The sequence below is a fragment of the Pongo abelii genome, chromosome 8 (assembly GCF_028885655.2).
Source record: "Pongo abelii isolate AG06213 chromosome 8, NHGRI_mPonAbe1-v2.0_pri, whole genome shotgun sequence".
Lineage (NCBI taxonomy): Eukaryota > Metazoa > Chordata > Mammalia > Primates > Hominidae > Pongo > Pongo abelii.
In genome coordinates this window covers 14107020-14122266 of record NC_071993.2, presented here as the reverse complement: position 1 = coordinate 14122266, position 15247 = coordinate 14107020, and the positions used below count along the sequence as shown (strand labels likewise).

The window sequence follows — 15247 nt, the reverse complement described above, 5'->3', positions numbered from 1 at the left end:
AGAACATACATAGTTTCATTCATTCAGTAGTCATTACGTTCCCATTGCATTCAAGACACTAGAGATTTTTTAAAAGAAAGACTGCTACTTTAGAAAGATGAGTTTTAGAGAGCAAAGAGACTATGAGAAATGAATAATGCATTGAAAACTGAAAACCCTTCTAATACCTACTATAAACAATGTAATACCCCCAACGAGTCAAGAGTTCAAAGGAATTTAAGTTATAGGTTAAAACAAAGTGTTCTTAGCTCTATTTACCTCTTATAAATTCTACTTGACCTCCTTCATATCTGAAAGAGACACTGACTTGCTCCTCACTGAGCAATCCTCCAACCTCTTCCCAGCTTCTAGACACACATTTTCTAACCTCTTAATTCCTCTTCAGAAAGGAAGTATTAATTATCTCTCAAACAACTCTCCTATGAGCATTAAGTCAGCTTCATCGTCCTCTGAGAAAAGGAAGTGACTCTAGGCCCACCTGCCCTTCTCTCTGGAGACCCCTTTCTCAAGCAAGCAGACCTCCTTTTCTTATGAACAGGACCCCCACTTTACAACTTCACTCCCACCAGGCCCCAGACCTGCATGTAACCCCTAAACAAAACAAATATGTATTTTTTTCACATAAGGCTTTGATTACACATAGGCATGCTTGTGAAGTACGTACTCAAAAATCATCCTTGGGAAAGGATAAATTTCATGGAAACCAAATAACAGGAGATTAAGAAAAGAGGGTCTGAGGGCATTTAATTTCCAACTCATGGCCTGGACTGATTTAATTCAGGCGGCTCTGATTTTATTTCTACTGGGGCCTGGTGTGCATATGGCAGCTTACTTTCCTAAGGGGTAATTGATAGATGACATCACTTTTATGACCATAGGATCACTTGTATAATCATGTGTGGAGCTTGCAGGGAATATTTTTAAGCATAGCTCTTGGCTTGCTGCTTGGGAGTGCTTAAGTCAGAGGGCAGCTCCTGCCTCTCCTGTACTTTCCCAGGGACCCAAAATATTTTTATATACACAGCAAAGCATTTTTAAAAGATTATTCTCCAGTCCCCAAGATGAACACAGTGAGTTTCCTAGCATTTATATAAATGAGTTTTTTTGGGTTCTCAGGTTGAGAAACGATGATGCCATGATGACTCTTGGTTGGAGCTGGGACGTTTTCCAGACCCAAATATGGGATTAAATGTGTGAGTGAGCAATCCTGAAATGCCTCGGGATTTCAAAAGACTGTTTGGGTTTGGGTTTTGCGTATCACCCACTCAGTTAGCCGTACCAGTGCTATTTCTAAATAGCATTTTTTTTTTCCAAAGAACTGGAACCCGGATTAGAAAGTGACAAATGGTAACTTCCAAAAATATTTGGACTTTTGCCCCATGGTGGGTGTGAGAGAGTCAGGAGGAGAAGAAAGTGATATGGAGGGGCTGTTGAGAGAGGAAGAGGACATTCTGGGCTCTTCTGTACTCCAGCCTCTTTTCCCCATATTCCATCTGCTGCAGCCTGCTGGGGGCTAAAGCATGGGGGACAGCACACCAGCCCCCTAAAAGCAGCCCTTTCTGTTGCTGCCTCCACCCTATCCTACCCAAAGGCCACGTCATAGAATCCAGCTAGAAAACCAAGAATGCTACCACTTCACACTCACTAGGATGGCTGTAATCAGAAACAAGATTGGCAAGGAGGTAGAGAAATTGGAACCTTCACACACTGCTAGTAGAAATGTGAAATGGTACAGCTGCTTTGGAAAACTGTCTGGCAGTTCCTCAAATGGTTCAACAAAGAATTACCATCTGACCCAGCAATTCCGCTCCTAGGTATGTGCCCAAGAGACAAGAAAAACATACACCTCACAAAAATGCTTACACAAGTGTTTGTGGCAGCATCATTGATAATAGCCAGAGAGTGGGAACAACCCACATGTCCATCAGCTGATGCATGGATAAACAAAATATGGTCCATCCACATAATCAAATATTATTCAGCAAAGAAAAAAACGTACTGGCACATGCTACAATATGGATGAATCTTGAAAACATTACGCTAAGTGAAAGAAGTCAGCCACAAAGACCCCATTAATATAAAATGTCCAAAAGAGGCAAATCTGTGGAGACAGAAAGGAGATTAAAGGCTGCCAGTAGCTAGGGGGATTGAAGAGAAATGGGGAATGACAATGACGGCTAATGGGCGTGGTTTTCTTTTGGGGGATGAAAACGTTCTAAAATTAGATTGTGGCAATGGTTGTACAATCCTATGATTAAACTAAGAAACCACTGAATTGTGCATTTTAAATGACTGAAGTGTATGGTATATCAATTATATCTCAATAAGGTATTTTTACGTTTTTAAGAGCACTGACAAAGAGTGATAGGCCACCTTCATTTAAAGAACAAAGCTTCCAACACTACTCCTGCCCAGCGTTTTGATTACACATGGAGATTGCTTAACGGCATTCAGTGGATGGAAAGAAAGAAATTTGCAGTAAATTTAAACCTCAGTTTGAGTCTTGTGTTGGAAGGCAGGAAAGGAATGTGGAATTAAAACACGGATTAGTAGTTAAGACCTGGAAAAGTCCTTACATGACACAGAAGTAGAGGACGCCTGCTCACTGCTCACAAAGCACAAAAGAAATCTGCTTTCTACAAAACCAGAAAATACGACTGATGGGCATTTCTGAGTGCATCTCTGCCTTTCCCTCTCATTCTTGTGGATTTATTTATTTTCCTATCACCTTCTCACTTTGGAATAAATCAGCTATTGATCTTCTTTCGTTCTTCCAAGAAAACAGATCTGACTTAGGCTAAGGCGTTAATTCCTTGAAGTTTCTTGATATTAGGCCTCAAATGTACTGGGCTTTGCTATTGGAGAAGTTGTCCTTTACTTTGAGATCAGATCAGTAAAAGATAACAAAACGCATCCAAGAGAGTCTTTTTAAAAATGCTACTTGCACTAGTAGCTGACTTTGACCTGAGATAGAATAGTTCTTCAGCCAATCTTATGGCTGACGTTTTTACAAATAGATAGCAATAAATAATCCCTGAATGATTAAGATGGGTTACATTAGATTTCACTTCTGAACATATTTCTTTAGTTGCTATAAATATACTTCTCCATGTGTATGCTGTTTCCTGTGTATTTATGTTTTTGCAAATTTTGTTCATAATAGCCCTACACATTACTTGCAACTGAGTTTTTCCTATTCCTTTTCAAGGCAGTAATTATGTCTTAAAACATTCCCAGAGCCAGGCAAAGGCATTTGTTGCTTAAAAAAAAATTCCTCTGTCTTTACAGAAGCAGTGAACGAGGGTCTGGGAGAAGGGATGGAAAACACAGAAACTCCGAAATAGGGAAGATGATTAACCAGCGGGATGGAGGTGGGAGCTGCAGGGGATGGGGCTGGGAGTCCATACCCAGCAGTCTTCCCTGCCATGCCAAGGTCCCACCTGCTCTTCTGTTCTGTCTTTGGGCAGGGGAACTCCTGGCACCAGCAACACCTGCCTCCCTCCCAGGTCAGCCACTGGAGTTAGGGCTCCCAGCCCAAGTTCCCTTCCCCAATGTGAAGTCCCAGGACCAAGACCTCAGCTTCTCCTTGGGATGTTTCCCCAGGACTTACAATAGGCAAACACTCAGCAACTCACCCCATCTGGCCAGCTAACTCAATACTTGACTCTTTTTACCCCTAATAGTAGCAAAAGTCTCATGGAAGGAGGAGTGAGACAGTGACTGCTCCTCACTCTGTCTTCCTCGTATCTAACATGGTATTCCCTACCCTTTAGACACCAAGAGGTCACTCTGTCCTCATCCATTACCCTTTAGGTTTTGCGATCAACTGTCTAAGTGGTAAACTGCCTAGAAGATGCTGATTTTCTATAATTCTTGAGAAAAGAATAAGGAAAGTGATGAAGAGAGGTTGGGAGTTAGACCAGTCCAGGTCACGTGTTCGCCTGGTGAGCCCTGGTGTCTTGCTCCAGCTTCGTCACAGTGTACAGGGGATCTGGCTGGCTGCTTGCACCGTCTGTGCTGGGACCTCCTCTGTAAGATGAAGGTGTGTACACACACACATAGAAACACAAGAGACAGACACATACATAGAGATTCAGAGAGATTCACAGAGACACACAGACACACACATAGATACACAATGACCCACATAAACACACAGACACAAACACACATAGAGATTCACACACACATACACAGACACACACATCGACACACAAGAGACAGACACACACAGAGATTCACAGAGACAGACATAGACACACACATAGATACACAATGACCCACACAAACACACAGACACAGCACACATATACATAGGTGCACACACAGACACACAATGATACACGGACACATAATAGACAAACAGACACACGAATAGACACGAGACACACATATGCACAGACACATATGCACAGACACACACCTAGAGACAAAGACATACACAGTAGACACACACATACACACAGACACAGACACAAACAGAGGCTCAGAGATAGGCACACACATACATACACATACACATTAACATATGATAGACATACACACAGACACAGAGACTCACAAAGACAGACTCACAGACACACAGTAGACACACACACACACAGGCACATACATAGAGACTCACAGAGCCAGGCACACACACACATACCCACAGGCACACATGGACACACATACACACACAGACTCAGAGACACGCACATGCATACTCAGACACGCACAGACACACACATGCACTCACACAGACACACACACACCTATAGTGAATTGCTCTGAGGTTTCTAAATCCCTTTGAAAAGCAAGGGCATTGTTCTCAATGGCAGCTATGCCAGTTACATGCATAACCTGTCAGAGGCCATGTGGGGAGCTGCCTTGTGAAACTCTGAATTAGAGATTTATAGGCTAGGGCAGAGCCAGGCGCAGTGGCTCACACCTGTAATCCCAGCACTTTGGGAGAGTGAGGCGGGTGGATCACCTGAGGTCAGGAGTTCGAGACTAGCCTGGCCAACGTGGTGAAACCCCATCTCTACTAAAAATACAAAAATTAGCCAGGAGTGGTGGCGGGTGCCTGTAATCCCAGATACTCAGGAGGCTGAGGCAGGAGAATCACTTGAACCCAAGAGGCGGAGGTTGCAGTGAGCTGAGATTGGGTCATTGCACTCCAGCCTGGGCAACAGAGTGAGACTCCGCCTCCATCAATCAATCAATCAATCAATCAAAGCTAGGGCAGAATCATGTAGATGATTGAAGATACAGGGCCAGTGAAATCAGGCAGCATCCTCCAACAGCACTGTCACCCTGAGCTTCCATGGGCACAGAGACAGGTGTCTGCTGCTGGTGTCACCAGGCTCCGATTCCAGACTCCAGAGCAAGCCCTCCTAAAGAACGCCACTCATCCCCACAAATGGTAAAGATATCAGGGCAGCTTGAGTAGGTCTTGCTGTTCTCGGGAATTCTTGTTTATATTCAGTCATTTTTCAAAAGAGCTTATCATGGCACCGTTATACTCAAAAGATTCCCAGACCATAAGCTAAATATATATATTTCACTTTTTAAATTTTTAAAGTCACTTTACTTCATCATAGAATAAAACAATGCCTTTAGAACTGTCCCTATCCAGAGGTGGAGCTTTCAGTGAGCCGAGATCGCACCACTGCACTCCAGCCTGGGCGACTGAGCAAGACTCTGTCTCAAAAAAAAAAAAAGAAGAACTGTCCCTATCCGTCCATAATTACATGCTTTGGATAAGAGTCTGGTTCACAGCCAAGATCTCCAGAGGATGGAGAGGGTTAGTTCAGAGCACACACACTGAAACTAACTATAATATATCTTGCATGTGTTTTTTCATGAAAATACCGATGCAGTTAGCTAATGTTAATGGAAGCATCATTTTCTGCATACTGTTTGCTTTTTAATTTAATTTCCTCTTCACACTCCCTCCCTTGCACCCTCCTTCCCTGCCTTCCTCCTTCCTTCTTCCCTTCCTTCCTTTCTTCTTATCTTCCTATCGTCCTACCTTCCTTCCCCTCCCCTCACTTCTCTTCCCTCTTAGATAAAACTGTCTGGTGATGGGGTGTTTGTAGAAAGGCAAGATTCTGTAGTACCCATCTGCTTTTCATTACTGGGGTGTAAAAATAAGGGAATAGTATACAGGAATAAAATTATGCACCGTGTTTTGCCTTAGGGCGATTATTCATGGAAAAATGACAAAACTATCCAAAAAAGAGTTTACATTAAAATGGGCCAGGTGAGGTGGCTCATGCCTGTAATCCCAGCACTTTGGGAGGCCGAGGCAGGATGATCACAGGAGGCCAGGAGCTTGAGATCAGCCTGGGCAACATAGAGAGACTCCCCCAAAAATAAATAAATAAAGGCTGCCTTATATTAATTAAACAAATTAATGCATAAATTCAAAGCAAAAGGAGAAAAGGTATTAAAAGAACATAATTTAGAGAACCACAAATTTTTATCCTAAGGGTTTCATATTATCAGTGCTAGATAATGTCCTTGAATTACCAGATCATAAGTGGGGGGAAAAATATCAGCCACGTGCCATGGTCTTTATTATCCACTTTAAGTATGTCACTTCATTTAATCCTCACAACCTAGTGAGATAGGTATTATTTTCATCGGTCAGATCAAGAAATAAGTCGGAGGAGTTAATTAATCTGTCTGAGGCCTCACAGAAAATGACAGAGCCAAATTCAAACTGAGGTTACAAAGGACTCCAGGACGCTCCAGTAGATTAGTAGATTTTACATTTCTACTTTTCTGATGGTATTAGTTAGGGTCGAAGAGACAGATAATAAATAAACAAATGGAATGTGGAGAAGGCAAACATGCCTTATAACTTACCATGATTTTTCAGGACTGCGCAATCAAAATGACACTAAAGATTAAACATGCTCCTTGTCTTAATTGTACAGCTAGGTCATGGCTGCATTCTCCCCTCCCCCTTCTTTCCCTTCCAGCTTTGGAATCTCACCTTTTGGTATGTAATTTATTGAATTAGGGTGCAGATGCCCTTCTAAAATAATCAACAATCAAAACAACTTATGAAATTCCAATGGTTATGACAATTGAATGACTTTCCTTGGGTTAATTTCTACCTGTAGCTTACCCAGCATGCAATAAAATAGCAAGACCGTTTATAGGAAGTAACCCATCATGGGGGAAAAAAAACAAAAAACACAAAAAAACGGGATAGGTTGACTTTACCTCCTTTTCCCTGCTTTCCTCCAAATCTTGGATGTTGATATGAAATCCATCAGATAAGTATTCTTTCCAGCCATTTCAATCCCAGCCTAAACTTGGGACACTTCCAAAGAAAATGCCTGGCTTTTTACAAATTGCCCACAGAAATAGCAATTTCTCCAGTGCTGCTACAGAATGGGACTTTTTGCTTGACCCTGTGGAAACTCGTGGGTTCTCCAAGTTGTAAAGAGTTAAGAAAAGAGATGGAATGTCTGGGGAATGTTGCAGGGAAGGCTGCAGCTCTCTGCTCTTAGCTTTCTCACCCTGGAGGGGATCCCGACACTCGGTGATGCTTCTGGTTCTGAGGTCTTCCCTAAGTTCTGTTTGATCCGCCATAGAGCCAGCCTCAGTCCACTGAGAAACAGGGATGTGCCGTTATCTGCACACTGAGGTTTATTTTTACCTTGTCCCTGGTGAGTCCCCAGAGACGAGGAGAAAACATTTTAGGAGGGAGTTAGGAGCCTTGTGCTTATCCTTGAAGGAAAGCAGTCTCTGAGGATTAGTGAGGGTGGTGGTGAGGGTAGGTAGGGGGAGGAGAGTCAGAGGAATCAGAGTTATTTGGACTGCATTTTTTCCTTGCCTGATTAAATCTTACTGACATTGGCACTTTGTGTCACTAAAAGAACACAGCCCTGGATGTGGGGCCAGGGACCAGAGGGTTGGCGGCAGAGTCTGGGGCTGGCATGGCTGCTGGGCTGCTTGGCTCTGAGGACCCACCGTGGAGCTGGAACCTGACTTGTCGGGCGCTGAGGACTTGCCAAGTGGGGAACATTCGAGTTCTGCAGCTGCTGCTAAAACCATGGTGCATCTCCAGGGCCGTCTATCAGGTGGGACCAGAAGCTCCTCTTTCGTTTCTTTGAAGCATGGGAAAGTGGTGGTGAATGGTGGAGAAGGGGGCATGAGCTATTGTCACATGCGTTCGGGACTCTGAAGCATGTTACATTTAACATGGAGCAGTTAACATGAACAGAGCCTCATCTTCTAGGTGCCATGCGTGCCATGCGGTGCGCCACGTGAAGTGCACCCTAAACATGATTTAATTCAGCTTTCAAAGCCACTGGATCGAGGAAGTGCCTATTCACCATCTTGATTATTATTGTCACCATTTTGAGATGAGGTTATTGAAACCCAGAGAAGGATGTAAGTTGTTCAAAGTCACCCAGACAGAGCCTGGTGATTTCAACCAAAGTTTTCCTGGCCGCAAAGACAAAGGATGTTCTTTCCACAAATCCACGCTCCTCTCACAATGGATGATTTATCAAACTGTGCGTGCATGCGGTGTGTGCATGTGTGTGTGCGTGTGCATGCATGTGTGTGCCTGTGAGTATGCATGTGTGCACGTGTGTGAGTGCATGTGTGCATGTGTGCATGCGTGTGTATGTGAGTGTACCTATGTGTGTGCACCTGTGTGTTGGGAGTGGTGACAAGCTGGTAAGGGGAGTGTGGTGTGTGGGACAGGAGGCAAGGCGGGAAGATCCTCAGGCACCAACACTGAGCCCCCTTTCCTTTACATAGTGGCCTTTGGATTCAGACACACACCTCTCAACCCAAATATGAGAAAAGGAGAGAAACTTTCCTGAGGGAGAGTGGCGCATCTGAGTCAGTTAACTGGCGGTGGGTGCAGAGCACTTCAAAAAGGGGAGACAAGAGTGTCTGCTTTCCCCAGCTTTCAGTCCAGTTTGGTGGCATTAAGCCACATCCCTGCTGGTCACGGAGACTTCAGTCCTGACAGCCCCAGCCCTGCCTGAGAGGACCCAGATTGCGTGGGGAGTGGGGGGCGCAGGCAGCATAGCAAGTGAAAGAATGTCCCTTGGCCTGGCTCTTGAAGGCGGGTGTCGCTCATTTTTCCTCCTCTCACGGGTGTTTGTAACCCAGTTTATTTCTTTAAGTCGACTTGAGTGGTTTTGGCCCTCCCTCTATAAGCTGGCTCATGACAATAATTGTAACCCAGCATGTACAACTGGCCTTTGTATTTTTAGGTGTAATTTGGTGATCTATAATCCCTTAATATAACGCACTGGCTAAACAACCCGTCCCCACGCTCTACCCCTCCTCCTGGAATGTCTGGACTTTCAGAGGAGGGAGGCGCCCTGGAAGATGTGCCCAAGGGTGTCAGGTTGATTTCACAGATGGGCACAGCCCCCCAGGATCCCTGCTCCTGCTTCTTCATCTGCCCCTGGGCAGGCGGGGTGTAGACCCTTTACATGGCTTCTGAAGACTTTTCTAGAATTCTTGTGCTTGAAGGGCACGTACCTAAAAGCTTTACTCTAAACATCAAGTATGTCTGTCATGGATCGTATATAAAAGAAACTTTCAGAGAAATCCTTCCAAATTTGACAAGCATCCAAAAAATTTACATAAGATTTCCCATGACAAGTTGTGAATCTGAAAGAATCCTGGGGGAAAAAAGAAAATCCCCCAGCTTGGTGATTCAAGCAGTAATGTGGCTGGTTTCTGAAACCGTGATTTAGAGTCAAAAGTCCCCAAGCTGGGTATGTGCGGGTAATTACTTAGTCAAGATGACTCTGTCTTTCCAGTGATTACAAATAAGTTTTGAAGCCCTGGCTTTTGGCCTCCACCTCTCACTTTCATTTCATCTCCTTCTTTTTGTGGTGGGGGAGGGAACAGGGTATTGCTCTGTCACCCAGGCTGGAGTGCAGTGGTGCAATCACGACTCATTGCAGCCTCAACCTCCCTGGGCTGAGGTGATCCTCCCACCTCAGCCTCCCAAGTAGCTGGGACCATGTCACCATGCCCAGCTAATTTAAAAAATTTTTTTGTAGAGACGGGGGTCTCACTACTTTGGCCAGGCTAATCTTGAACTCCTGTCCTCAAGTGATCCTCCTGCCTCGGCCTCCCAAAGCGCTGGGATAACAGGTGTTGGCCACCATACCTGGCACTCTTTGTCTTTTAAATCAACTAAGCAGGGTGGGCTAGCCCCACCTCGGGGGCCCTTTTCAGGATTTCCATTAATGTCATAAGTATACTGAAGAGAGTGCTGAATGACTGGCCACCAGGCCTGGAAAAAGAATACATCCCTGCTCAAGCATGACTCAGTTCAACTCTGCAGACAGGTCCTGAGCAGCAGATAGGTGCCTGGCCCCATCATGGGCGTTTGGGACTCAAAGGCTAACCACGCCTCGTGCTTGTATGTGGTCTCTGGCCAAGCCAGGCCCTTGGGGGCAGATATGTCCAACGCAGGCAGCTGGGAGGTAATCCCCATAGGTGGGTCTGGAAGGCAGCCAGGATGGCAAATCTAAACCAATTCACCAACCTGGGAGGCTCAGTGAACAAGGACTGGTTAGCAGCCTGCAAAGCCAGGCCGAGGGGCCTGGGAGAAGAAGAGGCGGCCCAGAGCAAGACCAGGCCGGGGTGGTCTGCAGGAGGTCCAAGATTACCAACCCATGGTCAGCATTTACCTTCCCCAGCCCTCCTTTCTACTGCCAAGCAGGGCCGTTTTAAAAGCACATCTGTAATAATACACGGGCCATTTCCCATCTTCATGGTCTCACAGGAAAGAGCCAAGAACACAAGAATTGCATTTCAACAAATAGAGGCTTTGAGAAAAGTGCAGAGAGCGGCTACCTTTGCTCAAGAAAAACTTCACTCCTCCCTCAAAAAAAAATCTGTTACTCACTCCTAGCCTTTGCTTTCTCCATTACAGAATGGGAATGATAGCTTCATAGCGTTGTAGGGATTAAATAAGCAATGGAGCCAGGTGCGGTGGCTCACGCCTGTAATCCCAGCACTTTGGGAGGCCAAGGCGGGCGGATCACCTGAGGTCGTGAGTTCGAGACCAGCCTGACCAACATGGAGAAACCCCATCTCTACTAAAAATACAAAAAATTAACCGGGCATGGTGGCACATGCTTGTAATCCCAGGTACTCGGGAGGCTGAGGCGGGAGAATCGCTTGAACCCGGGAGGTGGAGGTTGCGGTGAGCTAAGATCACGCCATTGCACTCCAGCCTGGGAGAGAAGAGCAAGACTCCGTCTCAAAAAAATAAAATAAGCGGTGGATGTGAAAGTGTGTCGCAAAGACTAAAAAAGATACAAATGTGAAATGTTGTTTTTGTTGAAATATTGTATTTTTGCTGTTTTTGATCTTGAGAAAGACTCATCTTCAGTGTATTTATTTATTAGTGATATGGTGATTGATGGCCATTTTAATGATTTTTTTTAAGCAGTACTTTTTTGTATTTTGCGGTGTCTTCATTGGCTAAGGCGATGGCTGATGGCTCTGGATGAGTTCACCTGGGGAACTTTTTAAACACACCCATACTCAGTCCTGACTCCCAGCGGTTCTGATTTAGTTGATCCGGGGCTTAGGTGTTGGGATGGTCTAAAGGTTTTTGATAGTAATGTGCAGTACCCCTGGAGGCACTGAGCCGAAGGGGCCTCATTCTGCACATAGTAAAAGGCAGCATCAGGATCACTGGGGAGCCACTTTAAATATGTATAAAACGTCATAAGCACCCCCGCTGAAGTGCAGTGGTGTAATCATGGCTCACTGCCACCTCAACCTCCTGGGCTCTAGGGATCCTCCACCTCAGCCTCCCAAGTAGTTGGGACCACAGGCATGCGCCACCACGCCCAGCTAATTTTCGTATTTTTTGTAGAGATGGGTTTTCGCCATGTTGTCCAGACTGGTCTCAAACTCCTGAGCTCAAGCCATCTGCCTACCCTATTCTCCCAGAGCACTGGCATTATAGCTGTGAGCCACTGCACTCAGCCTACACAATCTGTATTCTTAACACGTGATTCCTGATATTAGCAGGAACTAATGACAGAGGGCAAAAAGTCGTATGTGGCACCTGACAAATGAGGGTGTGGCAATGACTTGACAAGACGACCATGAGGACTGACTCAGATCATTCAAATTAAGCCCAAGGCTTGGCACATCTGAGGCAACCAATCCATGTTAGCTGTTTTTTTGTTTTTGTTTTTGTTTTTTTTAAATTTCTTATTTCCATAGGTTATTGGGGAACAGGTGGTGTTAGTTACATGAGTAAGTTCTACACTGGTGGTTTGTGAGATTTTGTTGCACCCATCACCCAAGCAGTATACACTGCACCTGATTTGTAGTCTTTTATCCTTCGCCTACTTCCCACCCTTTCCCCGAGTCCCCAAAGTGCATTGTGTCATTCTTTTTTTTTTTTTTTTTTTGAGATGGAGTCTCGCTCTGTCGCACAGGCTGGAGTGCAGTGGCTCAATCTCAGCTCACGGCAAGCTCCGCCTCCTGGGTTCACGCCATTCTCCTGCCTCAGCCTCCCCAGCAGCTGGGACTACAGGCGCCCACCACCATGCCTGGCTAATTTTTTTGTATTTCTAGTAAAGACGGGGTTTCACCGTGTTAGCCAAGATGGTCTCAATTTCCTGACCTCGTGATCTGCCCGCCTCAGCCTCCCAAAGTGCTGGAATTACAGGCGTGAGCCACCACGCCTGGCCCATTGTATCATTCTTATGCCTTTGCATCCTCATAGCTTAGCTCCCACTTGTGAGTGAGAACATGCAATGTTTGTTTGGTTTTCCATTCCTGAGTTACTTCACTTAGAATAATAGTCTCCAATCTCATCCAGATCACTGAGAATGCCATTAATTCATTCCTTTTTATGGCTAAGCAATATTCCATCCTATGTATATACCACAGTTTCTTTATCCACTCATTGATTGATGGGCATTTGGGTTGGTTCCGCATTTTTGCAATTGCAAATTTTGCTGCTATAAACATGCGTGTGCAAGTATATTTTTCATATAATGACTTCTGTTTTTATTATCACAAGAAAGAATGTGATCACTCCAGGTCATACCCAGAGGCACGATGTAGCTGTGATGTGCTACTCAGCACAGCAGTCCCCTTCTCTAAACAGCACTCAGTCCCAGCCCTGAAGGGAAACTTCTGTCCCACCCGCATTTCCATCTCACTCCCAGAACCATGGCAGCCCCCTGCACATCTCCAGTCTCTTCTCAACAGGGGCTTTTGTTTTTCCAAGTGTCTTTTACATATGACTTCTTTATCACGTTACCCTCCCAAACCAGGGTTAATGGTAGGGCCTGCAGCTTCTACTAGGTTAGTGCAAAAGTAATTGCGGTTTTTGCCATTACTTTTAATTACAGCAAAAACCGCAATTACTTTTGCACCAACTTAATATAATTGGGGGTGGGGGAGAATTAAAAGGAAAATCATTAAAAATTATACAAACTTACACTTTGGGAGGCCAAGATGGGCAGATCACCTGAGGTCAGGGGTTCGAGACCAGCTTGGCCAACATGGTGAAACCCTGTCTCTACTAGAAATACAAAAAAAATTAGCCAGGTGTGATGGCGGGCACCTGTAATCCCAGCTACTGAGGAGGCTGAGGCAGGAGAATCACTTGAACCCCGGAGGTCGGGAGTTCGAGAGGTTGCAGTGAGCCAAGATGGCACCACTGCACTCCAATCTGGGCAACAAGAGTGAAACTCTGTCTCAAAAAAAAAAAAGTTATACAAACTTAGATGTGAAAGGAAAAAATCACAAGTTACAAATGTAGGAAAGCTGACAACTATTAGAAGCATCACAAAATTCAGAAAAGGAACGTGTGTTTATTAATTAACCTACCAACATCCCTATTATCCTCTTCTTCCTACCTGTTTTGGTTGCCTGCTCTTTGATCTCTTCTTCACAAGATAATGATTTTATAACATTTTCTACAGAGAGAGAAGAGAAAGCTAAGTCTGTCTTTCGCATGGTATGGCTGATCAAAACTTGTCTTTTCATTACTGAAAGAAAGAAAGGTTTATTTCCAATTCATAACTTGTCATTGGAAATACTGTGCAGATTTTTAGAATTATTGAAGAATTTGGGAAGACTTCTTACAGGTTTCTTTTTTATATGATCTATTGCAGAACATGCTGTTGAGAGTAAGATTACAGGTATGTGCCATCTAAACACAGGGATTACAGGAAAATTCAATTATATTCTAGTTCCTTCAATAAAGAAAACATTATGTGGTGCTTTTGTAATTGTGTGTCCTATATATTAAATATACTCCTGACAGTGGGAACACTGCCACCTGTGTCCAGGAGGTATGAGAATGGAACTCTCTACTTATTATCTTATCAGTCTGAGGATTGGAAGATTCCTCCACAGATGGGTTTCTAGCTCTTGACATTTCAAACCTTCTTTCTCTTCTGCTAGCCGCATACCTTCATAGCCTGGTGCCGTAAGATGCAGCCATATCTTGATAAGATCTCTAGTCCTTCATGAACAAGGTGGGCGAGTCGGCATTTTAGGGGTGAGGGTTCTTGCTGGAAGCCATTTCTAGGCTGGTGCAGCTCACCGTAACTTGATTACAGATGGCAGTGTCTGTGGACCTGCCTGTCTCCCAAACTGAATGTATCCTGACCATTCTTCTCCTTAGCTGAATTCAAAAAAAAAAAAAAAAAAAAAAAAAAAAAAAAAAAAAATTCCCAGTGGTCATTCCAATGTTACCTGAGCAAAAGAGGAAATTTAACAGAGGGGAAATCAACATAGGAAGAGGCATTAGTTGGCCAGGCGCGGTGGCTCACGCCTGTAATCCCAGCACTTTGGGAGGCAGAGGCGGGCGGGTCATGAGGTCAAGAGATCGAGACCATCCTGGCCAACATGGTGAAACCCTGTCTCTACTAAAAATACAAAAATCAGCTGGCTGTGGTGGGCACCTGTAGGCCCAGCTACTCGGGAGGCTGAGGCAGGAGACTCGCTTGAACCCAGGAGGTGGAGGTTGCAGGGAGGCAGAGGTTGCAGTGAGCTGAGATCGCGCCATTGCACTCCATCTGGTGACAGAGCGAAACTCCGTCTCAAAAAAAAAAAAAAAATGAAAGAGGCATTAGTTGTAACTGATGACAATTAAAATATCTCACTTTTGTAAGCAATGAATGCGTGAACATCTTGCTAGGAATCATCCCAGAGACTTGGAAGATCCCATGAAATGAGGAACCCTGAAGTTTAAGCTTCATTAGTTTCATGACAAATCGAC

At 44.6% G+C, this 15247-nt stretch overlaps 1 protein-coding gene across 10 annotated transcripts in view; it reads left to right on the top strand.

Annotated features, from left to right (window-relative positions):
- FRMD4A (FERM domain containing 4A) overlaps positions 1-15247 on the top strand; it is a 696296-nt gene that overhangs the window by 351174 nt on the left and 329875 nt on the right. Inside the window, exon 1 of one of the 10 annotated variants that reach the window (XM_024254329.3) lies at positions 7830-8078. The exons of 5 other annotated variants lie outside the window; for them this stretch is intronic. In XM_024254329.3, the coding sequence (XP_024110097.2) occupies positions 7935-8078 (144 nt within the window). In that variant the 5' untranslated portion in view covers positions 7830-7934. Of the gene's footprint in view, positions 1-7829; positions 8079-15247 lie in introns of those variants that run through there. 4 more of the 10 variants (XM_024254326.3, XM_024254325.3, XM_024254330.3 and 1 more) reach the window with 4 other exon arrangements.